Source organism: Trachypithecus francoisi, unplaced genomic scaffold, assembly GCF_009764315.1.
Source record: "Trachypithecus francoisi isolate TF-2019V2 unplaced genomic scaffold, Tfra_2.0 Lachesis_group4, whole genome shotgun sequence".
NCBI classification, from domain to species: domain Eukaryota; kingdom Metazoa; phylum Chordata; class Mammalia; order Primates; family Cercopithecidae; genus Trachypithecus; species Trachypithecus francoisi.
Window position 1 is genome coordinate 139919431 of NW_022681469.1, and position 23882 is coordinate 139943312.

Here is a 23882-nt window from a genome sequence, read left to right on the forward strand (position 1 = left end):
CTCTAGGCCCTTAAGGGAGAAATTTAGGACAAAGATTGGCAGTCAGAGTTCAGTCCTCAGTTCTCCATTATTTGAGGTCGCCAGCGTATCCATTTGGGGTCTAGGTTTCTGAAAAACAACTCAGTGACATATGTTAAGATGTTATCTTTATTTTCTATAGGGAACAAAACATCCTGTGACTTTAACTTCCTTGGCTATTGTTTTAAGCTCCTGTTAACCTTCTTGCTTATCAAGTTGCTCATTTACCTCTCAGGGCTAGCTGGGAGCCTGGAATTTCCCTTAAAGGAACTCAGGATTTTCCTTTATTTCCATGTTTGTGGGGTCCTGCAGACCCCTAAGAGGGGTCCCTCCTCTATCTCACAATCTGACCATTTCATTCAACCTTTAATTGCCAAAAGATGACGTTATTATGTCTTGTGTTAGTGAGGTCATTATTTTTCATTTATTTTGTGTCTACTCTGGATATTTCCAAAAGGGACTTATGGAAGCCGACCCAGGAGACAGAGCTGTCCCTGTAAAGTCTTAGGCTCATGGAGCTGTGTATTCACTTCCATACTTCCTGAGCCCCTCCCCGCCTTTGCTCTCCTTGTGAATCCTTTCACTGGGCTTGATTCCGAGGCCGGGAATCAGCAGGCAGCTGCAAGGACTACACCCACGTCGTCCTTACTTCTCATGTCTTGGTTTCTGTGACTATAAAATGTGAAAAGGACACTGGAGAGTCTGTACATCCTTTGCTGCTCCCACACCCCAGTTCTGTGAGCTGCTAAAAAACTGGCCACACAGGAGGACTGAAGTGAATTCTCACCCGTAATGTAGCTCCAGCAATTGTTAATGTCTGGTTAGTCTTGTTTGGTCTCTACCCTCTGCCTTCCCTCAAATCCTAGACGTCATTTCACTTCCTCCATAAATCCTTTAACTCTATCATCTGAGAACATTTCACCTGGTGCCAGCACGATACCATTATCATACCCAACCAAACTGATGAAAGTTACATCATCTCTAATCCCAGTCTGGGCTCGGCTCACCCTTGTGTCTCAAAAATGTCTTTTCATCCTGGCTGATTTTTCTAGCTAGGATACAATGAGATGGACATATGTCTTGATTGTCTTGTGGGATTTTAATATTTGGAGGTGACTGAACAATGACACAGAGAGGCCGTGTCGTTGACAGAAGTTTATTACTCACAGCCTGTAGACCAGAGGGCATGCACGCCATGCCAAACAGGGCCACACAGTGAGCACCCAGGTCATCAGCAGGCAGAAGGAGGAAGGGGACAGTGTGGCCTTCATCATGGTTTCAGGGGAAGGAAGGGGTGGGGCAGGTTAAACAGCTTATCAGGTTTAGGATTAGATAGTTGGAATAATGTGCATGGGCTCTGGGCTATAGGAGTGGACCCTGGTTGGTACCGGGCCAGGGAGTAATTTAGGGCAGGTAGGTGAGAGTTAGATTAGACAAAGGGTGGTTAGGGCATGGACTGGGGATGGGTTGGTTTGCAAGTGAAAGTATTTACTGTTTCTAGGAATTAGCTAGTCTTGGGATTTCCCTTTTAATCTTTAACGGTGCCCCTCCCATTTTGGCCCCCCATCCTCTGTGACTTTTTTTTATGTGCTCCTCCTGCCCTTTCCTCGGCTTCTGTGAACTGGTAGATCTTCAGGAGACTTAGTAGTTTCTTGGATCTGCTTTTGTTGTTGTTGTTGTTTTAATAACCCTTCCCTGGGTGGCTGTGCACTTCTCATTGCTTCTCTCTAGCAGGCAGGTGCTGGCTGCTTTTCTTCCTGCCAGGTTGAGATTGATGGTAGAGTGGTTATCCGTGTGACCTGTCCATCAATGGTCTCCCATCCACATTGCACCCAATGGTTTTATAGCAACTGCCTTGCAAGCATGGCTGACATTTTGTGTTACATTTGACTTTGCAAGATGGAGGTTTTTAATTCCCTAATTTCTTCAGCATTATTAGCTCATGATTTTTTCTAAAAAAGAATACTTATTCAGCTACTGGGTTATTCTAAAAAATAGTAAATGTTTGATTATTTTTACTTATCAGTTTTCAAAATAATAATCAGCACCCAGTTATGAAGTCATGGATTTTAAAAAATTTGATGTGTTTTGATCGATTGCCATCTTTTTATATTTTTGGTGTTAAATTTCCTGTTTTGGCAAGTGGGAGTCTGTTCAGGTTACTTTCTGTTTTCTGTCTTTTTTTTTTTTTTTTTAAGGTCAGTCATCTCTGAGCAGCATCTTCACACTAAGCATTTTTCTAGAAGGCCTCGTTTCTTTCAGTGGGAAATGGTTTTTCAGCCCTATAATCTGTGTTGTCATTGGTCTGAGGCTTTTTAGGGCACTGAGATAGGATTTTTTTTAGGAAAATAAAAATAAATTATGAGTTTATATTGATATTTCCAATTCACTTCACTCCTTGGATTTTTATATTTGTATCTTTTCGGTGATGCTGAAAATTCTAATGACAGTAATATTATTTGTTTCATCCTTCTATATCTAGTAGGCTCAAAATAACATTGCCAATATTATTTTCAACAATAAGTCTGCTGAATGCAATTGGAGATCTTTGTGGTTATTTTTGTCCTTGCATTATATTCTGCCAGACATACAGTCAAATATGTGTTTTCTCATCGCTTGGAATAATTCTTCTCTCTGTGATCATGCTGGTAACATGTTTATTTCATTTTGGTTTTGATCTTTTAGGTATCACTGTTTTTAAGTTTTCTTTTTAGGCATGTAAAATAATTGCATGGTTCATTCCACAGTAAAAAACTGAAGTCGAGGTACATGGAGAGACCCCTCCCCTGCCCACTGTTCCTCCTGCGTGTATAGTTAGACGTTTGTGTTGGGTTTCCCTTTGCCCCTCCATGGTTCCTTTTTGTTCCTTTTTGATGCTGGTAGTGCACGCACTGTGCAACTGTTCCTGGAGAGCACTTCCCAACAGGGCACGCTGATTCTTCAGTCCTCCCCTGAGGCGGGGAGGCTTCCGGGGACCTGATTTGATCCTGTTGATGGACAGGTGTCTGCAGAGTTCTTATGTTTCAGCTCTTCTGCCCTATTTCTGTAGCAGGAAGCTTCCTCTAGAGTTTTCTAAAATTTCTTATTTCGTTTTTCCACTGAGAGCCAAACACTCCAGTCTTACAGAGTTAATTGGATTCGGCCGGTTTGGGTTTTGGATGCGGTCACTTTCAGGCAAAAACTGGATTGATTCAGGCTTCTCATCCTCTCCTTCTCCCAGGTACCTGTTTTCTCAGAATTAGGGTGCAGTGTGTGAGTCCATGCGTTGTCCTCTGGCCTCTCTGGACTCTACCATTTTAGAACTGGCCCTAGAGCAGCCTGGGCATGTCAGAGCTCTGGCATTGGCAGTGGATCTTCCTGAGCCACCGACTCTGCTTTCTTTTAGACGTTACCTCTGTGCCCTTCTGGGAGGGTCCTGGGGCTGGGCAGGGTCAGAGTGTACTGCCCTATGTGAGTTCTTATTGTTCTAGACCCTTCCCTGTGGCTACCTGCTCAGACAAGGCCATGATGGGCCCAGACTGTCTGTGAGCTGGCTGCAGCTCTTTAGGCCACACCTGGAGTGAATCAGGAAACTTTCCTATCTGGATTCTCCTGCAGCCACTCTGTTGTACTGAGAAGCTTCTGTTGTCTCATCACCTGCCTGCAGTCCTGTCCCTTTCAAGCCTGTGAGGGAGGGGGCAACTCTTGTCCCTTAGGGCTGAACATGCCTCTGAGCCCCTGCCAACCCTCCATCTCATCTTTTTTCTTCGTTTGGAGGAGACACAACACTTCCTGTGGTGCTTATTGCAGTGGATTCTAGGTGCTGACTTTCCATATTTATACAAAAGAGTCTAAAATCAGAAACACTAAAACCAATTAGAAATACCTTTTTTGTTTTATTTTATTTATTTATTTATTTATTTTGAGACGGAGTCTCGCTCTGTCACCCGGGCTGGAGTGCAGTGGCCGGATCTCAGCTGACTGCAAGCTCCGCCTCCCAGGTTCACGCCATTCTCCTGGCTCAGCCTCAGGCGCCCGCCACCTCGCCCGGCTAATTTTTTTTGTATTTTTTAGTAGAGACGGGGTTTCACTGTGTTCGCCAGGATGGTCTCGATCTCCTGACCTCGTGATCCACCCGTCTCGGCCTCCCAAAGTGCTGGGATTACAGGCTTGAGCCACCGCGCCCGGCCTAGAAATACCTTTTCTGATCTCTTAAGCTTGCTAACAAAAGCCAGGGCCTCTGAGATTAAAGACAAAATAAAGCAATATATTCAACATTTGTCCTCAGCTGTCTCCACTAGTGCCAGTGTGATGCAGGTGGGTGGGAAAGGGACACCATGAGGGCCCAGGAAGGTCCTCAGCTTTGCATCTCAGAACAGTTTCCAGAGACTCATGTGTGATGCTGGGTGAGCTGGAGTTGTGCACACATGTGTGTATGGTGTATGTTGCCCAGGTTCCAGGAGAGGATTGCTGTTCTAAAGACAACTGTTCTGGACAATTTCTTTAGAATACACAAGCCCTCATGTGCTTGTAAGGCCTTCCACATGGCTGTGTGCATGTGGATAGTCTGTGCTAGATGGCTTTGCCCTTGGTCCTCATGCAGAGATAGGTTCTCCCCACTCCCAGCTCGCCCACACCATGCAGTGACGGTCACACTTGAGGCTCCGTGGGTGTCTCTTTGGCCTTCATTCCCATGTGCTGTTTATGCCTCCTTTTACATAGGACTCCTGTAGGGATGGTAACTGATGATTCCACCCCAGCCAGCCCCACAGCAATGTCCTTTTCTGTGGTGGCCATGCCAAGTCTTGATGTCAAATAGGATAGTTGGGTTGACAGGGTGGGCTGTTTGGAGCAGCTGTACTGACAGGCCCCTCCTTTGCCTTTTACCCTGGAGCCCTGCTACCATCAGATCTGACTGGCCTGTTCACTCATGCACACTCATCCCTTCAGCAGCCTTGTCCTGCAACCTGTCCCACTCCAGGAATAGGCTTGTTCTGGACTCACAGAGATGACCAGGAGGCCCTGGTACCCACTGGACCCTGGAAAGATGCTGGGAACACAGCTCAGAGCTGAGGTGGGGGCAGGGACACTGGCAGTTACCCACAATCCCTGAGTCCACTCCTGCGCATGAGATGCAGGGATGATCAGGGACCCGCATCAAAGTCCTCGACGCAAGAGCACAGGTCCTTACAGTTGGGGATTGGCGACCCTTCCAAAACCATGTGCAAGAAGAGTTCCAGCAGCCAGTGGGCATTGTGGCTCTTGTGGGCTCCCAGAGGGGTCTTGAGCCCTCCTTTGGGACCTCTGAGAAGAAATCCTGATGTGTCAGGGCCATCGTCACAGGTTGTGAGTGCTCACGGGGTTTCTAATCTCAGGGAGGGGGTGGGAAGCGGCAGGGGCTGGGCGGAGGAAGCCTGAGTGTGAGGGGTGGCCGCTTCTCCTTCCTGGCAGGCCTCATGCATTCAGGCCTGCTTCTGACCACTGGGGACATTTGGGGGATGTTTGGAAGCAGGCCTGAATGCACGGGGCATGCCAGGGCAGTGCCAGTGGGGACAGAGCAGTGTCCTAGGAGGGAGCCCAGAGCTGACTGTGGGCCTGGAGGCTCTGGTGAGGATGGCTTGAGAAGACTGGCCAGTCGCATCCCTGGTGAGGGGCCCTGTCTTCAGTTTTGCAGGACAGAGACTGGCTCTGGCAGCCCACCCTGGGGTCCAGTGAATAGTCATTCAGGCTGGGCCCTGAGGGGCTGCCACTGGAACCAGACAGTAACCCTGTGTCCGGGTCACTTTTTTTTTTGTGGCCTCTTGGCTGTACCTTCTCTGGGACAGGACACAGTCCCTTCTGTGAGCACCGGCTGTGGTCCCAGGCCCTGTCATTGCTGCAGTGACAGTAACCATGGTGCCAGCTACTGCACGGAGACCCTTGCCCAGATCATCACTGGTCCCCACAGCTAGCCTCCAAGCAGCCACATCCTGACCCCTTTGAGACATTTGGACACCTGGGAAACAGCAGCTGTGGGGCCAAGCAGCCTGCCCTTGGGTGGCATGGACCTGCCTACCCAGCTCTGAACTCGTGCTCCCAGGCCCCTGACACAGGCTCGTGTCAGCTGCAGCTCAGCCTGCTGGGGGATGAGGGCAGGTGAGAAGAGCCCCTTCCGCAGATGAGGAGGCCAGGGTTCTAAGGGCTAAGTAGTTGTCACAGTCATGCAGAGATGGAGGACACCCTAAGTGACCAGACCCTGGACATCTTTGGACTGTCACCAGCTTCTCTGTGACCAGCTCCCTGTCAGCAAGAGGAGCCTGTTGGGCCCTGACGGAGCAGACTCGGCCCCTGGGCTTTACAAGGCTGGCCTCAGTGTCCATCTCACAGACTGAAGTCTCCGATCACCTCCTCCCCTTATCTCCCGTCCACAGTCTTAGAGTGCTGAGGGAGGCTCAGCGGTGGAAGGAGCTGGGCACAGAGCCAACTGTATGCCCAACAGTGCCCCCATCTCTGATGCTGGGCAGTGGCCAGGATCATCTCTCAAGGTCCCTGCAACTGCAGGCCTGAGGGCAGCTCAGGACAGCAGCAGGGTCATCAGCTGTCTACTCAGCTCTGGGAAGATACTTCGGTGGACAGGCCATTCAGCTGCTAGGCCAGTCCCTGCTCAGCCTGGGAACTGGGGCTCCCAGCGGTCGGTGTGGCCTGGCCCTGCCCTGACTCACTCTGTGTTGGCCCTGGTTCCTCTTCTTTAAGAATGTGGGGCACAGGTGAGCACAGGGATCATGAGAGCTGATAACTCTCATCCCAAATGCACTTGTGTTAACTCAGCATTCGAGAGGACCTGCAGGGCCCCAGTCATTTGTAAGAAACCAAAGGATCACATTAAATATAAGCCACCGATGTGTTCTCAGAGTGGCTGGAGGAGTTCTGTGGCCTTATAAAACCCTCTCAGGGGACTTGTGAGGTCCTTCCTCATCCAGCATTGTGCTTGTGTGAGGCTGGTTCCTTCACGGGCATCTGCAGACACAGCACAGCATGAAGGCTGGATGCAGAAGTGGGTCACAGAATCCACTGTCTGCCCTGGAGACGGCGGCACCACAGAGGCTCACAGAAGTGAACTGCAATACTGTGCTTCTCACTCATTGTCTTTTGTTTGGGGAAATGTCATGATTTTTCATAAAATGTTACTTGTGTTAACCTGCAGTGGATTCACTGTTATTTTAAATGCATTTGTACACGAAAAAATTCTTATTGTTAAATGTCAGTAGCTATAACCCACCCACACAAAAAGGTTTTTGTTTTTAGTGAGTCCTCAGTGATTTCAAGACATAAAGGGGTCCTGAAATGGAAATGTTTTAAAGCTGCTGTTTTAATGTTGTCCCTGAAATAAACACAACAGTCGTGATGATAATCCCAGTTGACACTAATTGATCCAAGTAAGACAATACAGGGTCTTAGAGTTAACTCTCTCCACCTTCCACGTGCCCTGCAAGGCTGGTGCTGCTGTTCCTATTCATACCACTGTACAGATGAGCAGATGGACATTCAGCTTTGGCCAGTGCCTTCTGCCTCTGGGGAGTGTGCCCTATGGATGGGGAGGTCAGAAGTCCCAGGGACACCCAGATGGGTGAGAGGTCCACCCTTCCTGGGGAGAAGCAGCTGCTGGGGGGAATCTAGCACGTTCTGGACGGCTGTCCGTGATGGTCTACATGGCGGTTAAGGGAGGTGCCATGGGAATAAAGGGAGTTGGGGAAGATGGCCCTTGGAGGTGGCATTCCAGCTGGACCTTGAAGGATCATCCTGTAGAGCTGGCTCAGTGAAACAGAGAGGAGGGATGGACCCCCCAAGGGGAAAGAGGCCATGAATGAGGTTTGGGGAAAGGGAGAAGGAGATTGATGTGAGCCTGGTCCCAGCCCTCAAGACTGTGGTGACCACACAAGGGTGTGGCCTGGGCGGGAAGGTGTTGGCCCAGGTACAGTGTGTCTTGTCAGTGCTCTGTGACCACCAGTGTCTAGAGGTGGTGGAGCCAGCAGAGATGCTCACAGCCACTGCAGTGCTGTCTTCTTACCATGTGCCTTCCCCTTCCCTGAAGGAGAACCACTGTCGTCGCATCAAGATTCTCGGGGACTGCTACTACTGCGTGTCGGGACTCACCCAGCCCAAGACTGACCATGCCCACTGCTGTGTGGAGATGGGGCTCGACATGATTGATACCATCACGTAAGTACACCGTGGGGCTGAGAGGAGTGACCTGGAGCGACTACACATTGAAATCCTGGAAGCTGAGCCACCTGCCCCGTGTGGGCTCTGCTCTCAGGGCCTCGCTTTGTCCTGGTGGGTCTGTCTGAGGCTGTAGAGAATGATGCCAGCATTAGGAGGATGCTGGGTTCAGGAAAGCGTGAAAGGATGCTTCCGTGATTCCCCGCCTTTACATTTCATGTGTGACTGTATTTCTTTGTCCACAGGAATTCTGCATATTGTCAGGTATGCATGAGTCATGCAAAAATAAATTGGTTTTTAGCTTAACCAGATAAGACATTCAGAAAGGTTTGACCCCAATCTAGCTGAATTCTCTATTAAAAGGAAGTAAATGTATGTGTTTCTCTTCACTCAGCAAAGTGACTGGGTCTCAGGTGCTCTCTGTGTGGGAAGACAGGCTTGGGATCCGGGCAGGTGAGTCTTCATGGAATGAATATTACACCTGTGAGGACAGGCCTGCCCATTTCTTGGTCAGTCTTATGTTGTCATTGTCCTTATCAGAGACTGGGATGAAGACATAGATGTTTTTGTCAAGTTAGGGAAGGTGTGGAGCTGGAAGGCTGAGCTAATGTGTGGAGTGTAGATCCAAACAGACATCTCCAAATGTGGAGAAGTGGGTATGCTCCAACGAGATGGGGCCAACAGGGATGGAGCATAGCTTCATACCTGGAGTGGGAAAGTAGTAGCATAAGAATTGTGTAGGGAGACGATGGGTAGTTGCGGGTGAAAGGATGCACGGGCAAACACCCAGCCAGCGAGGCTGAGAGATGGGGTGAGACTGCTGGCTCCCTGTGCTACATCGCTGCCTCGTGGGCTGCCCTGTGGACTGCCCCATGCGGCGCTCCTGCAGACGGTGTGACTGGAAAGAGGCTGTCGGGAGGAGGCCAGCACCTTGAGCATTGCGCCCACTTCTGGCATCTGCATGTCAGGGACGTGTGAGCAAAGCTGAGCCCTCTGGGGCAGCGATTCTCCGACATGGTTTCGTGTCAGAGTCGCCTGTGAGAACCAAAGTCCCTGATGAACCAAAGAGCCCAAGGTGGCTGGTCTGGAGTGTGGTCTAGGACTGAGAGTAGAAAAGCCCCTTCAGCTGACCTCAGCACACAGCCTAACAGAGAGCCATTGCCCCGGAGAAAAGCAGCCTGGCTGGAGGAGATGCTGGGCAGAAGCAGGAAGGAAGGAAGGACGCCTGGCTTGAAGACTTAGAGGTGATGACCGTCACTTGTTCTCTGAAAGGATGGGACATTTTCACAGCACATCATATATATTGTACGTTGCATCTTAGATGACATCATACATCACCTTACATCACGTATCACTTGTATATCATATGTCATATCATGTCATATGTTACATGCCATGTCGTGTTTCATGTAATATGTATCACATATCACATCACATCATCTAACATATAACATGTCACATGTATCAAATATCACACATCATATAATTGTCTTTCATATTTCATCATAGATCACATCATCATATCACATTGTCATAAATCACATTATGTCACATCACATATATCATATGCTGTTTGTGTATATATAGATCATATATCATATCACATCTAGTTTTGTGTGATCTCTTTGGGCGAAAATGAGGCTCTGTAGGTAGATGCTCTAAGGAGACAGATGTCAGTCCATTTGCTTAGTAAATATTTGGGAAGCCCCACTCAGTGCTGAGCACAGACACAAGCAGAGTTGAATGATGTGAGCTGACCTGGCTGACCAGGTGGCTTAAGGAGTTGAACAGGATGGCCTTGTGCCCTTGAAGGTTGGTGACCCTGGCTGTACTGACCGGGGTCCTCCTGAGAGGGGTCTGGTGCTCCTTGTTGGCCCCTGGTCTCCTCACCTGGCTGCGAATGCTCCTGTGCTCAGTGACACCCTATCTCTTGCTTGAGGTTCTGGGCCTTAAAGGGTGCTGTCCTTCCTTCTACTCCTGTTTCTGCCTTGCTCGATGCGCATGTTGATGGGTTATAAGCTGTTTCTGCGGGCACGCCTCTTCCTGGCTGCTGCCCAGGAAGCCCTGCGTCTGCCCTCTGGTTCTGTACCTGGCCTGGAGCTGCCTGGAGCTGCAAACTCACCTGGTTTGCTCCACTTTCTGGTTCACTTGCTCCATGAACCTGTGTCCTCTTGGCCAGCTCTCCTGGCATTCCAGCTGCTGGCTCTCAGTCTGTGAGATTCTCCAGGCTTTGGTGCCCCCAGCTCCACATCTCTGGCCCTGCTACCTGAAACTGGTCTACCCTAGTGCCAGGGGCATCTTCCTGGGCCTCCTGTAGCTGCTCTCTGCTTGGGCGCCCGATTACCAGAGTATTCCCAGGGCCTCAGGAAGCTCTACACACCAAAGTTCCTGTCACTCAACTTCTGGCTCTGGACCAGAAGAAAAGCCACCAAAGACTGAGCACCGAAGATACCTCCCAGCCAGACAAACCCTTCTTCCTCCTCAGACTGTCACAGACCCTGGGACCCACCAGTGTGTGCTCTGCATGGCCGGCCTTCTACGGGGACCATCTTGGCATCTGACAGCCACGTTGGGCTGTGTGTGTCCCTGCCTTGCACATGCAGGATAGAATACGTTTATCAACAGGGGGAGCTTGCCCAGGCAGAGGAGGACACTTTATATAATGTCTTTCTCTTCCCCCTACCTTGAAATGGAGTGTTTTATTTGAAACTTTGGAAACACAAAGTTTCAGGTGAACAGGTAAAGTGACCAGAGCTAACCTTTCCCCTCAGGGCCCATGCTGGGCCTCGCAGTTGTGCACACTGGTTCTGTTTGCTCCCTGCCACTCCTCAGTAGTGAGGTCTGCACTGTCAACTGCATTTTTTTCCTGTCTTGAGTCTGATTCTGTTCCAGGAAGCCCTTTCCATCTCCAAGGGAGTGGGCTATGCCCCAAGACACTAATTTCAGTGGTTGCCCATTGACTTCCTCTTTTGATAGAGCCCTGGGTGGTAGGTGGGCTCAGTGCCTGAGTGACCAGGGAGGAGAGGGGCCTGCAGGTCAGATATGTCCCTTTCCAAGGCCCACGGAGAAGTCTGTTCCAGGCTTGGGGAATTCTGAGTGGGCAGAGGAAATCCTAAGGCACATAAGGGATGTGTATTGTATTAGTCTGTTGTCACATTGCTATAAAGAACTACCTGAGACTGGGTAATTTAAGAAGAAAAGAGGTTTAATTGACTCATAGTTCTACAGGCTGTACAGGAGGCATGGCTGGGGAGGCCTCAGGAAACTTACAATCATGGTGGAAGGCAAAGGGGAGGCAAGCATGTCTTCTTATGGCCACAGGAGAGAGAGAGCAAAGGGGAAAGAGCTACACACTTGCAAACAACCAGATCTCATGAGAATTCACTCACTATCATGAGAACAGCAAGGGGGAAATCCGCCCCCATGATCCAATCACCTCCCACCAGGTCCCTCCCCCAACATTGGGAATTACAGCTGGACATGAGATTTTGATGGGGACGTAGAGCCAAATCATATCAGGATGGTTTGGCTGGTGGGAAGATTCTTGAAGCATCTGATGCAGACTCTGTGGTTCCAGAGGCTTTTCTGATAGAGGGTGAGGGTTGGGGCTCCATTGTCAGCCTCTTTTCAGGCCAATGCTTTGCTGGTAGCACAAGTAAGAAATTGCTGCAGGTGCAGGCAAGCATGCAGCCAGAGTTGGGTCTTGATTTCTGAGGCTGGAGAAAGTCTTTCCCTTGTAGAACAAGTGGAAAAGATCTTGTTTTATCACTTAGAAGAATGTTTATTCCTATGGGAAAAATGGATAGACATATTTTCCTTTTCTGATCTCTAAACCTAGGCCTCCCCTGCCTTTCATCAAGTCCTTTTTCATGCAGATCAATCATTTAGGAAGAGTCTAGGACCCGTTTTGTCAAATGCCTATGGGCCTAGTGAGGCTCCAGTGTGAATCCAGGTGGGGCTGAGAGAGGCCTTCTGAAGTGCAGGGAGGGGCATCTCTTTGTAAAGACAAGGTGAAGACTGCTGGACTTGAAAGTGGGATCCCAGGGCCCATACCTTCCTCAGCTACCCAGCTTAGCCAGCCTGGGCCCTCTAGGAGCCGAAGCATCCAGAGGCCAGAGCAGTGGGCTGGGGCGTCTCCAAGGCTCTGGGCTCCTGCAGCTGGCCCTGGACAGTCTGACCCTGCCCCCAGCTTACTTGCCCTGACCTCTATCACTAGATCAGATTCCCCTCTCTCTCAAACTTGGGCTTTATTTAGGAGTGTGGTATACTATTTTAAGGAAGTGCCCATTAATTTTTATTGGTATGATTCTTAGTGAATACTTTAAAAGTGATATGCATTCCCTGTTTGGGCTAGGTGGTTCCTGTCTATAGGAGAGATGAAGATGGGATGAGAAGTATCCTAACTGTCCAGTGAGTTTGATGACTTTGCTGGTCTTGCTCCTGAAGAGCTGTGTGACCCTGGACATGTCCCTTTTGTCTTGGAGCTTCAGTTTTCCCCCTCTGTAAACTGGCCTTTTCCACTTCATGACATCCTGTCTCTGAGCCCACAGAGCATTGGAAAGATGAGGGTGGCAGGACCAGTCTCCCAGCTGCTGCAGCCAGGCTGACAAGACCAGGCACTGTGTCCTGAGGTTTGGGACCAGTCCTTGACCTTGAATTTCCAGTGGGATTCTGCAGGACTCCCTGCAATGCCCAGGCTGCAGGGACACAGGCAGCACATCAGTCCCTGTGCCAATCTCTGACCTTCCATGCGATGAGAGGCTCAGTCTGAGGCTTCCCAATGCTCCCTCTCCGTATTCCATACATGGAAGTCATGTGTGACACTCTTGGGGCAGAAAGAAGGGGGCGTTTTCTCCTGCTGGTGAAGTCAGATGAGGCCTGAACCACTCCCTGGGGCCTGCCTTGGGGGATACTCAGGTTTGAGTCCCTCTCCCCCACTGGGATATTGCTCTGTGTGAGGTCTGTGCTCACCCACCTTCTTCTGCTCATACCCCTCTCCTCTGACACACACCACCAGCTCTGCTGCTCTCCCAGAGATGCCCTGAGTATTAGGTCACCCTAGCAAGTTGCTCCTAGCCAGCCAGTTCTGGCCTACCAAAATGGCATTTCATATGGTTTCAGCCACCGCATCCCCAGCTGCTGTGTGTTTCATGGGTGGGCTGAGGGGCTTCTGATTTCAGGAACCTGCCAGATTCCTGGCTCCCATACTTCAGGCGATGCTTCAGGTTCCTCAAGTCCTTTATTTTCTTTGCAGTAAAATGGAGAAATAGTGTTTGCATCTCTGAGTTGTTTTGATAATTTAATGAGATCTCAGATTAAATGGGCCTGCATAGACTGGGTTCTAGCAGCCGCTGCAAGTATTGATTCATCAACTCCCAGAAAGAGGGAGCCGGTGGCCAATTCTGTAGGATTCTGTCTGAAGCCACATGGTTCTGTGTACCCATAGGAATGTGGATTTGTCTGTCCACTTCATGAGGGAAGCCTTGTCCATCACAGGTGATAGGCAAACCGTGAATCAGATTTTGAACAGGAACCTCATTATTCCACATGACCACCAAGTGTGCAAGCCACCATTTTTGCTAAATAGACTCAGTTGAGATGCCTTGCTGGCAGTGTGTATTTTTGGTTTACTACGTTGAATTAAATTAGAAGTAAATGGCATGTGCTTTTCCTCCTCCCTGACCCACTTTTGAGCTGCCAGGTTCAGCTTGTGTGTGCTGCGGTCATCAGTAGAACTCGATTGTCCCCCAGCCTGCATCCCTGGAGGTCGTGCGAGAAGGGATGCCTGCTAACCTTATTCACCTTGCACTTGGGCTGTCCCCAACAGTTCCTTACGTTTTAACAAGGGGGCTTGTGTGTGAACCATGGAGCATGCTTCAGTTTCTCAGCACGGAGAAACGTGGAGGATTACTTCCTCTAATTATTGGATTCTAGTTTTCAGAGCCAGACCTGTTGATACACTTAGGGATGGATTTTCTGTGGGAGAGGTGATGCCTGTGTGCACACTTCTACACCCACCACACATGGTTTTCCTTAAAATTTGAGGGGACATGGAGCTTCTGAATCTTTATATTCTAGATTGAGAAGCTCATTTTTACAGTTGGGGAAACTGAGTCCTAGGTGGGGAAGGGAGGAGCCCAAGTTGAGGGGATGAGCTTGAACAACCTGAGGCTGAAACCATTTGCCCCACCCTTCCCACCACACAAGGATGGGGGCTTGGAGGCTGCTGCAGGCGTGTGTGTTGTTGTTATTTCTAGAAATTCTGCCTAGGTGATGGTAAATCAGCCTCTATAGTGTCCTCTCTCCTCTTTTTTGCCCCTGTTATATGCACAGCTATAGCTGCAGTGCTTGAAATAATGGCTGACGCTCAATAGACGTTCATGGAACAAATGAATGAATGTGTGCTTACCTGTCCTTTCACTTTTGAGCTTCAGTGCAGCCGTGACTAAGTTTCAGCTCTGCCAGAATTTACTCATGCCAAGGGGCCAACCGTGGCCCCCTCTGCCCAAGATGGGCCGCTTCCTCTTTTTCTTCCTGTTGGGGTCCAGCTCAGAGGACCAAGGTCATGGCTGTAGGCGGTGAGCAAATGTCAGACTTTTCCTCTGCCTAAAAAACACGTGCGATAAATAAGTGAACCTGACAGCACAAATAAAGAAAAAACATAGTACAAATAAAGCCAAGAAAGTCCGTGGAAATTCTGTTCCTTGGAAATGAAGTTAAAGGTTGTGTTGGATTTAGACAAAGCCAGCTTGGGCATCCCAGGAATGGTGAGACCAGGAGGAGTCACTATGAGAGCAGTTCTGGCTGCATCATTCTTTTAGAAGTAACTGTTCAGTTAACTGCAGATCTGATGTTACCAAGAATTGAGATATTTGAGGCAGAACCTACTGGGAAAGATTGAAGATGGAGAGTATTGGTAGAACGTGGTGGCGTGGATTTGGTTGGAGACTGGCTGAGGTGCCACTTGCTGGGAGCCTAAAGCTTTGGTGAGCTCAAGGGGATCTGGGGATGAAGGTGGGCATGGGTCCCAGAGGTCTCCGTGCCATTTACCGTTTCATGGCTTCAGAGGTACAAACACTTACCAGTGCACAAAAACATTATTAGTATGTTTTGCTATTTACATTTTCCCATACTCATTTCCTTTTGTGAATTTTGAAAAATAAATTTTTATTTCAGCATTTGGTTTCAGTGCTCAAAGAAGATTGGCAAACAACTGAAAAAAAATTAAATAAAAAAGTATATTCAAAATATATAAAACTACATAGGTATTAAATATATATCAGTAGTCTAACTTCCACATACTGTAAATCGGTGGCATGCATACTTCTGAGTTTACTGAGGTTTCTGAACTCAGAAATCTGCGCTGGGACTTGTGTGATTCTGTGGTCTGGGCAGCCATCTGCCTTGGAGTGGCTGCCAGGGCCTCCAAGTGCTGTGGTTTTCGGGGACAAGCCCTTGTAAGGATGAAGTGGGTAGTGACGGGCGGCTGGCAAGGGTTTCAGTGGAGGCTGGGGAAGCAGTGGGGTTGTGCTGAGCAGCTGCTTCCTGAGCCTTGGCTGGAGCTCTAGGAAGGAGGCCCCAGTGGGAAGTCGGAGTGAAGGTAAACCACACACAGTCTTCTCGGGTGGGTGGCACAGCCTTGCCTTGCACATACTGTGTTGTTGTTGACAAATGTGATACACAGAGGCCTCCAGAATGGAACTCCAGGCTGAGCTGGCTTGCTGTCACCACATGATGGCCTGCCCCTCAGTCCTTCTTGGAACTTTTGTTAGTATTTCCATCCCGGATGGAATAGAAAGAGGAGATTGGCATCTTAAGCCTTAAGATGCACTGGGTTAGAGTTTAAATGATTTCAGAGCTTGTCAAAGTGAATTTAGCTGGAACTGGGTTTACACACGAGGAAACTGAGACATAGAGATGGGCATCTAGATTTGGCCAGGCTGGGCTGGGGTTTCCCAGAAGCCTTCAGTTCTCTCACCACCTGCTCTGTCTCTGTTCCCTTCCCTAATGCCCCGTGCCGCACTCTGTTGTCCCCACCCCGGCTCCTGGTGAATGCCCCTCATGTCACCAGCCTGTCATGTCTGGATGTGGCCTCCAGGCCTTGACCATAAGTTTATATTGAGGCCTAAGGTTGACTGTGTGTCAGGAAGGGGTGGGAGGCCAGATGCCTGGGCTGCAGATTCTGTGGATGTTTCCAGCGGATTGTCATCTTGCATCTGGCTGGCAAGCAGGCATGGGTCCCTGCGAGGGAGCAGTGGCCTCACAGAGCCCTATGTTAATCTGAACTGTCATGATGCCACACTCCACGGTAATGACCAGGTCCACCTGGGATTTGGGGACTGCCCTGGGCAGGAAGGGCCCTCTAGGAGACCATGAAGGGAACTCATGGGTCTGGTGTGGACATGGTGTGAGCTGGCTGGGAGTTTGGGCCAGAGCCACCCCTCCTGCCTACGGCCCTCAGCTGACAGGTGGGCAGGAAGGCACTGTGTCCACTGACTATGCCAGGAGACCTCCACGCTCAGGCCACATGCAGCAAGGACAAGGCCCAGCTTCCGTGGTGCTCACAGCCTAGCGATGCAGAGCAAGGTGGCCCCTGGGGGGATACAAGGTGGGCCCCAGCCCCACGCTCTGTGTCTGTGTTGCAGATCCGTGGCTGAAGCCACCGAGGTGGACCTGAACATGCGCGTGGGTCTGCACACGGGCAGAGTCCTCTGTGGTGTCCTGGGCTTGCGCAAGTGGCAGTATGACGTGTGGTCCAATGATGTGACCTTGGCCAATGTCATGGAAGCCGCTGGCCTGCCAGGGTAAGTCGGGGATGGGGTGGGGAGGGGAGGGAGGTGGGTGGTGGCTGCATACCCCTGGGCTACATCCGTGCTTCAGGTTCTGGGCTGTGCTCTTGAGGGCACTTGTGTGCGTGCTCCTAGAGAAGCCTGCCTGTCCCAGCCGCACCTGCCAACCAGACTCCCTGTGGTGGGCGTCCCACCCAGCCTGGCTGCCACTCTGTGCTGGGCCCAGCTGAGTCTGGCACACATCTACAAGAAGCGGTCATGGGACCAGAAGGCCAGAGCAGATGCGTGTGGGGACCTCTGCCCATGGTATGGTGCTGTCTTCATGGCTTCTTGTCACTGCATCACTTCTCTTTTTGCTGTCTTTGCTTTCATTTTCTCAAGTAAGCAAATGGGAAGTGCTGGGACTTTAGAGCTCATTCTCCACCCCCAGGCTCCACACAGCCATCTAGGCGCTCATGGATGTCTGGGTCACAGATGATGCCTTCTTTGAGCTCTCTGAGAAGTGCCACGGGCTGTTGACGGCTGTGCTCCGTGGCAGGCTCAGCCTTATCTTGAAGAAGATTTCCATGCACCCCTCTGCCACCTCCGGGTCCTGTAATCTCCCTTTTGTATGATCTCGCAGTAGCTACCCTATAGGCAGCTTCTCCAGAACGCTGGCTGCCCCTCAGCAGGCAACTTTTGCAGAACACCGGCCGCCCCACAGTGTGCCCTGGGCTCAGCATAAAGTAGGGGCTTCAGTGAGAGCTGGCGTTTTCCTCTCCCTGTTGGCTCCTGAGGCTGGGCTATGCAGCTGCTCTCTCCATTGCTGATGGAATGGATGAGGCATCAGCTGAACACAGGAATGCACAGACACTTGCCTTTCTGGAGACTGTGGTGCCTGGAAGTTTCCAGACAACCTCGGTGACCTTTGTTGTTCAGGGCCAGGCTGATGGGGGTGACGGTGTCCCCAGGTGCTTCCAGGGCCCCTCCGGAGGGGCAGGAAGCAGCAAGGTTGAGGCTTTCCATGAGTGCCCTGCCTGCCCCAGGCCAATGGGAGCTGCTGATGGGGGCACCCAGAGAGCATCCCAGCAGGAACTGGGCCCAGGGATCCAAGCACTCTGAGGTGATGGCAGGAATCGGTCCCTGTCGATGGGGCAGCACAGGGACGAGCTGAGGCTGGAGTCAGAGAACCTGCCTATGCTGCCCTCTGGCCCCTTTGCAACCTCTCCTCTTCCTGGCCTGGCAGTCCCTCCCTGTCCCTCCCTTTCCCACCCCCCTGCTCCTCTGGGGATCCTGGTGGAGCCACTGCTGGGAAAGGCCTCATGACCTCTCAAGCCCTGTCCTCACCCTCTCAGGATCCCAGTGAGCCTCTGCCTTCAACCGCCTCTCATCTGAGCCAGGCTCCCTGCTTTCGTCTTCAGCCAGCCTTAGAGTTTCATTATGAGTCCCAAGCTTTTCCCCTGCGAGGAGTTCGGAAAGTTGTGCGGTGAAGTGAAGAGTTGGGTTTGTAGGGAATGGTTTTGGAAGCTGGGGAGTTTGCTTCTCGCCCCATAAGCCTGCGAGCTCAGGTGTTCCCTGCTAAGGAGCAGAGACTGGGTATTTGAGTTTTCTGCTGAGACAATGCCAACTGTGGGGGATTTTCCTGCCCTCACCAGAAGATTGGTTGGGGAGGCGTGAACGCCTGGGCTCCACAGCCTGTTTCTCACCACCCTGCTTCCCACCCCACCTCATGTGTGAACACTGTGGCCACCCCTGACTTCTTGCTACCCAGTGGGGTCTGCCCACTCCTTGTGCTGACCAGACCAAACCAGACTGTGGTAGGGGAGGGACTCCTATGTCTCCTCTCCTCTTTCTCTTCTTCAAATCATTGCCACTTTTTCCTCAGCTTCCCTTATAAGTCCTGACACATTCTTTCTCTCTCTCCCTTGCTTCCTCTGCTCTCCCTCTGGCCCTGTGTCCCCCACCTCGGTCATCCCTGCTGTCCTGCTGGGCATGGTTCCTGATGGCCCTGCTGTATCTCTGCCTGAGCCCTCCCTCCTAGCATGGATGGACTTGCATGGGAGTGTGAATACTCCCTGTGGAGCCTGCCCTGGTGCAGGGAAGCCTCTGCCTGCGCCGCTTCCCCTCTGGCGAGGCCCTGCAGACTCTGATAACAGTGGCTCCCCACTCATCTGGCCTCTGCCTCCTTCTTTTGTAGGAAGGTTCATATCACAAAGACGACCCTAGCGTGCTTGAATGGGGACTACGAGGTAGAACCAGGTTATGGACATGAGAGGAACAGTTTCTTGAAAACTCATAACATTGAAACCTTTTTTATTGTGCCATCCCATCGCCGAAAGGTAGGCACCAGAGCCCCCATTATTTGGTTGATCCTTAGCTGCTGGGCCTGTGCAGAGCTTTACAGATGTGACTCCTCCTGCTTCCTCTCCAAGCACTGCTTCTCCGGGCTGTGAACTTGCTAAGTTGGGGAGAGTTGTCCCCACTAACACTGTCCTGGGCCTTGTTTCTTATGGTGTGGGGAGGGGTCTAGGTAAGAGAGCCGGAACCCCTAGTCAGAGATCTGGGGTCACCTCAGGGCAGGCCATTCTGTGTCCTCCTTCCCCTCCCTGGGCCTTCACTGCCTCCCCTGCAAAGTGGGCATGAAACCTTGCAGGGGGGCCAGGGATAGGGAGCTCTGTGAACCGAGCAGTGCTGGGCACAGAGATGGGCTGTTACCGTCTTACATGGGGCACTTGAGGTCACCCTGCCCAGAGAAAAGTGATCTGCTCATGATCAAGAGTCATCAAGTCACTTTCAGGGTCCATGTGAAGGGTCAGGCTCAGGGGAGGGTGCAGAACTCAGGTGAGGGGATCAGGCTCAAATGAGGTGTTCAGGGCTCAGGTGAAGGGTTCAGGGCTCAGGTGAGGGTGTAGGGCTCAGGTGAGGGTGTAGGGCTCAAATGAGGTGTTCAGGGCTCAGGTGAGGGGTTCTGGGCTCAGGTGAAGGGTTCAGGACTCAGGTGAGGGTGTAGGGCTCAGGTGAGGGTACAGGGCTCAGGTGAGGGGTTCAGGGCTCAGGTGAGGGTGCAGGACTCAGGTGATCAGGCTCAAATGAGGTGTTCAGGGCTCAGGTGAGGGGTTCAGGGCTCAGGTGAGGGGTTCTGGGCTCAGGTGAATAGTTCAGGACTCAGGTGAGGGTGTAGGGCTCAGGTGAGGGTGCAGGGCTCAGGTGAGGGGTTCAGGGCTCAGGTGAGGGTGCAGGACTCAGGTGAGGGGATCAGGCTCAAATGAGGTGTTCAGGGCTCAGGTGAGGGGTTCAGGGCTCAGGTGATGAGGGGTTCTGGGCTCAGGTGAAGGGTTCAGGACTCAGGTGAGGGTATAGGGCTCAAATGAGGTGTTCAGGGCTCAGGTGCGGGTGAAAGGGGGTGACAAAGTAGGTACAGTATACAGCCCCACTTTAGAGAATCTTGAATAGTGGGAGGGGAAGAGTGAGAATGGCTCAGAAGAAGGGGGTTTTGTTGTTTTGAAGAGTGGAGATTTGTACCTACCTGTAGGGGCCAGAGAAAGTGAAGTTGAGAGGTAGGCAGCGAGGCCAAGGAAGGGGTGCCGCATTTCTGGAGAGGAGGTGGGGTCAGAGCTGCTGTGGGGGTGCAGGAACTTTGGCCTCGCTCAGAAGCCAGGCCGGCCAGCAGGAACGATGACAGGGGGGCATTCATGGGGTCCCACTTTCCTCTCACCTCATTTGACCTCGAGAAGACCCCCAGGGGTGAGTGGGTGATGTTCATCCGATTTTACAGATGGAATTTCACCCAGAACATGAGGACTGTGAGGGAATTGAGGTTCTGAGCCTCAGCTGGGTGCACTGCGCGGCCCTCCCCATCCTCCCCATGCGATTTCTTTCCTTGTCCGTAGAAGGGGACATGCTGGAAGCTGAATGAGGTAGCAAAGACCTTTATTTCAAGCCCTGGTTATCTTTCCTGACCAGGGCTTCTAGCCTCCCCTCTCTTTGCTTCAGGATTCCATGCATCACATTGGCTTTTAGAGGCCTTTGATGTGGTTTGAGCATCGAACCTTTTGGACGTGGGTTGTGGTTTTGTTTGCTGCTCCATTCTTGGCACGTTCCCCTATGCCTGGCATGAAGTAGGCACCGAGCAAATGAATCCCAGTGCCCTGCGGTGGCTGTAGCTATCAGGATCGCATTCCCAGCCTGAGAGGCAGAATGTGTCTCATTCACAGCATTTCTCCTTGCCCCTTGTGTGTTTGAACAGATATTTCCAGGCCTAATTCTCTCAGATATAAAACCGGCCAAGAGGATGAAGTTCAAGACTGTCTGCTATCTGCTGGTGCAACTCATGCACTGCCGAAAGATGTTCAAGGCCGAGATCCCCTTCTCCAATGTCATGACCTGCGAGGACGATGACAAGGTAGGAACAGCCAGGGAACCTGCCATGCTGGAGCTGCCAGGGACTGATCTGTCTCCTGCCCTCCCAATATGGACCCCATGCGATTTGGCTAGATCAGAACTCCCTGTTTACATATGGGTAATCTTGTAAATGCTGCTCAGAGCTGAGCTACTTTTTATTTCCTGCAAAAATCATTATAGTGTACTTTTTTGCTCCTTGGCATTCTTTGTATTTATCCATAATCTATGTATTTATTTGTGTTTATCCATAAATACAAGCTAAAATTCCCCATCTGCTATCTAAATGGCCTCTGAGGGTATTCATTCTGGGCAGATGTGCTGGACCCTCCCTCCTTAGGTGGATCTCACACTAAGCCTGGCCCTACCCACCTGTCATCCTTGCCCCCAGCATCCAAGCCTGTGCCTCATCTGTCTGTGCCTGTGCGGCTTCCTGGCTCCCTCTCTGTGCAGGAGTGCACTGCCTGCAGATGGCCTTCCCCTGTTACTCTCGGTCTGCAGCCCACCCAGGACGTCCAGATGGGCAAAACACCAAAACACTGTCTTCTCAGCAGTCTCCACCTCTGACTCCTCGCCCACAGTACCTGATTCCCTACCCCTCGACCCCAGGTTTCCCAGCTTTGCATTAGGTGCTGTGGGCAGGGTGAGCCTGGAAGCCTGGGCTTTTGCAGTTCCAGTGTCACTCCTTCATCACCATCTGCCCCCCAGACAGGGCTCCCTACTGCTGCTGCCTTGTGATGAGTGAAAGCAAGTCAGAAATGGGGAGGAGAATAGCATCTCCACTGCAGGAGGCATCAAAGGTGGTGACGGGGCACAACAGGCAGGTGGTCTCTGCAGGGATGTCTGCGGTGATCCCAGTAGGGCGTATGCCTAGGACAAGAGTAATAGGTGCAGTCTGTGTGCACACAGCAGTCCCCACCTGCAGCAGTCACCCTTTGCGGGCGTCCAGGCCTGTTACCACTGTCTTCTCTCTCCCTCTGCTACCCGCACCTCCACACTCAGCCCAGGCCTGCCAGCCTCAGCGTTTGATGGAGCCCAGCCTTGGAGCTGGAGTTAGGCGTCAGGTGGGAGAGTGCGTTGTGCCATCTGTGACCTTGGCGCTGCTTTTGTGAGCACACGTGTCCAGAGTTCAGGGGAACGGCTTGCTAAGGCTCTTGGACAGACTGGGACCACCTCAGACCGTCCTCTTCCTCAGGGTCCCTGTTCCCCAACTGTGCTCATTCAGGGGTGCGGGAGCCAGGGCAGCGGGGACTGGCCTCTAGGTGGCGGTGTTGCACAAGGGCCCAGTCTGCCAGGAGGGCAGGAGCTGTTAAAGAAAATTATTTGACCAGCTTGGTGGGCTCGGTGGCTCATGCCTGTAATCCCAGCACTTTGGGAGGCCAAAGTGGGCGGATCACAAGGTCAGGAGTTCAAGACCAGCCCGACCAGCATGATGAAACCCCGTCTCTACTAGAAATACAAAAATTAGCCACGTGTGGTGGCATGTGCCTGTAGTCCCAGCTACTCTGGAGGCTGAGGCAGGAGAATCGCTTGAACCCGGGAGGTGGAGGTTGCAGTAAGCCGAGATCGTGCCACTGTACTCCAGCCTGGGTGGCAGAGTGAAACTCTGTCTCCAAAAAAAAAAAAAAAAAAAAAAATTATTCAATGACACTTGCTAAAACACAGTAAGACAGTCTGTATGTGGGACCATAGCTGTAGCATAGGTTCCCCAGCAGTGGCAGTGGAGTCGTGCTGTTGAGGGGAGAGGCTGGACTCAGCTCCTAACAGAAGGAGGGTAGTGAGGGTCAGTGGATGGAAAATTGCTAAGAGGAAACATAGGGGTAACGGGATTCTGGCCAACTGACCTAGCATCATTCTTGCTGAAGACAGGTCTAGGTGATCAGGGCTCCCCTGGGGGCTGGTGGAGGGTGAGGAACCCGATCAGATAGGAGGGGGATGGGATATTGAGGGTGGGGTGTTCCTGCTAAAACTGGATTTTATAAGGAAGTGCACCTTTGGGCCTAGGAGAAGTTTCAGAGCCTGGCTGAAATTTGGTCAAGTAGAGAAAATGTGTCAGACCCCACACATCTGATGCCTCTCCTGTAGGTTCAGATCCGTCCCTCCCTGAGTGGCCTGGACATCCTCCTGGGGATTTGGTCTCCCACCCTGCAACGGGGGCAACTATGCACGTAGCTTCAGGTCCTGCCCAACAGCCACTGTCACCAGTGCTGCAAGGATGAGCTCCTGCCATCAGCCCTTACCCCCCAGGGCATTCATGCCAGCTGTTTCTTCTCTCAGCAGTTTCTCCTGATCATAAACATAATTGATTATGGAAAATATGGAGAAACACCAACATGCACAAGGGAGAAAATGAAAAGCATTTATCTGCAATCCTACCATCCCACAAAAAAGCTATCGTGAACATTTTGTTCCTTCCAGTTTCTTAAGTGTGTGTGTCTGTATTTTTTAAATAAACTTGACTGGATGATACACAGGCAGTTCGGTTGCTTGTTGTTTATTTTTTGCTTGCAAATATATCAT

General features: G+C 51.2%; 1 protein-coding gene across 5 annotated transcripts in view; it reads left to right on the forward strand.

Annotated features, from left to right (window-relative positions):
- ADCY1 (adenylate cyclase 1) overlaps positions 1-23882 on the forward strand; it is a 141074-nt gene that overhangs the window by 67729 nt on the left and 49463 nt on the right. For 4 of the 5 annotated variants that reach the window (XR_004433205.1, XR_004433204.1, XR_004433206.1 and 1 more), the window contains exons 5-8: positions 8069-8196; positions 16842-17000; positions 19162-19303; positions 21211-21366. Coding sequence is in view for 2 of the 5 variants with exons in the window: in XM_033194143.1 (XP_033050034.1) it covers positions 8069-8196; positions 16842-17000; positions 19162-19303; positions 21211-21366 (585 nt within the window). In the remaining 3 variants the exon portion in view is untranslated. Of the gene's footprint in view, positions 1-8068; positions 8197-16841; positions 17001-19161; positions 19304-21210; positions 21367-23447; positions 23829-23882 lie in introns of those variants that run through there. The other variant, XM_033194144.1, reaches the window with a different exon arrangement.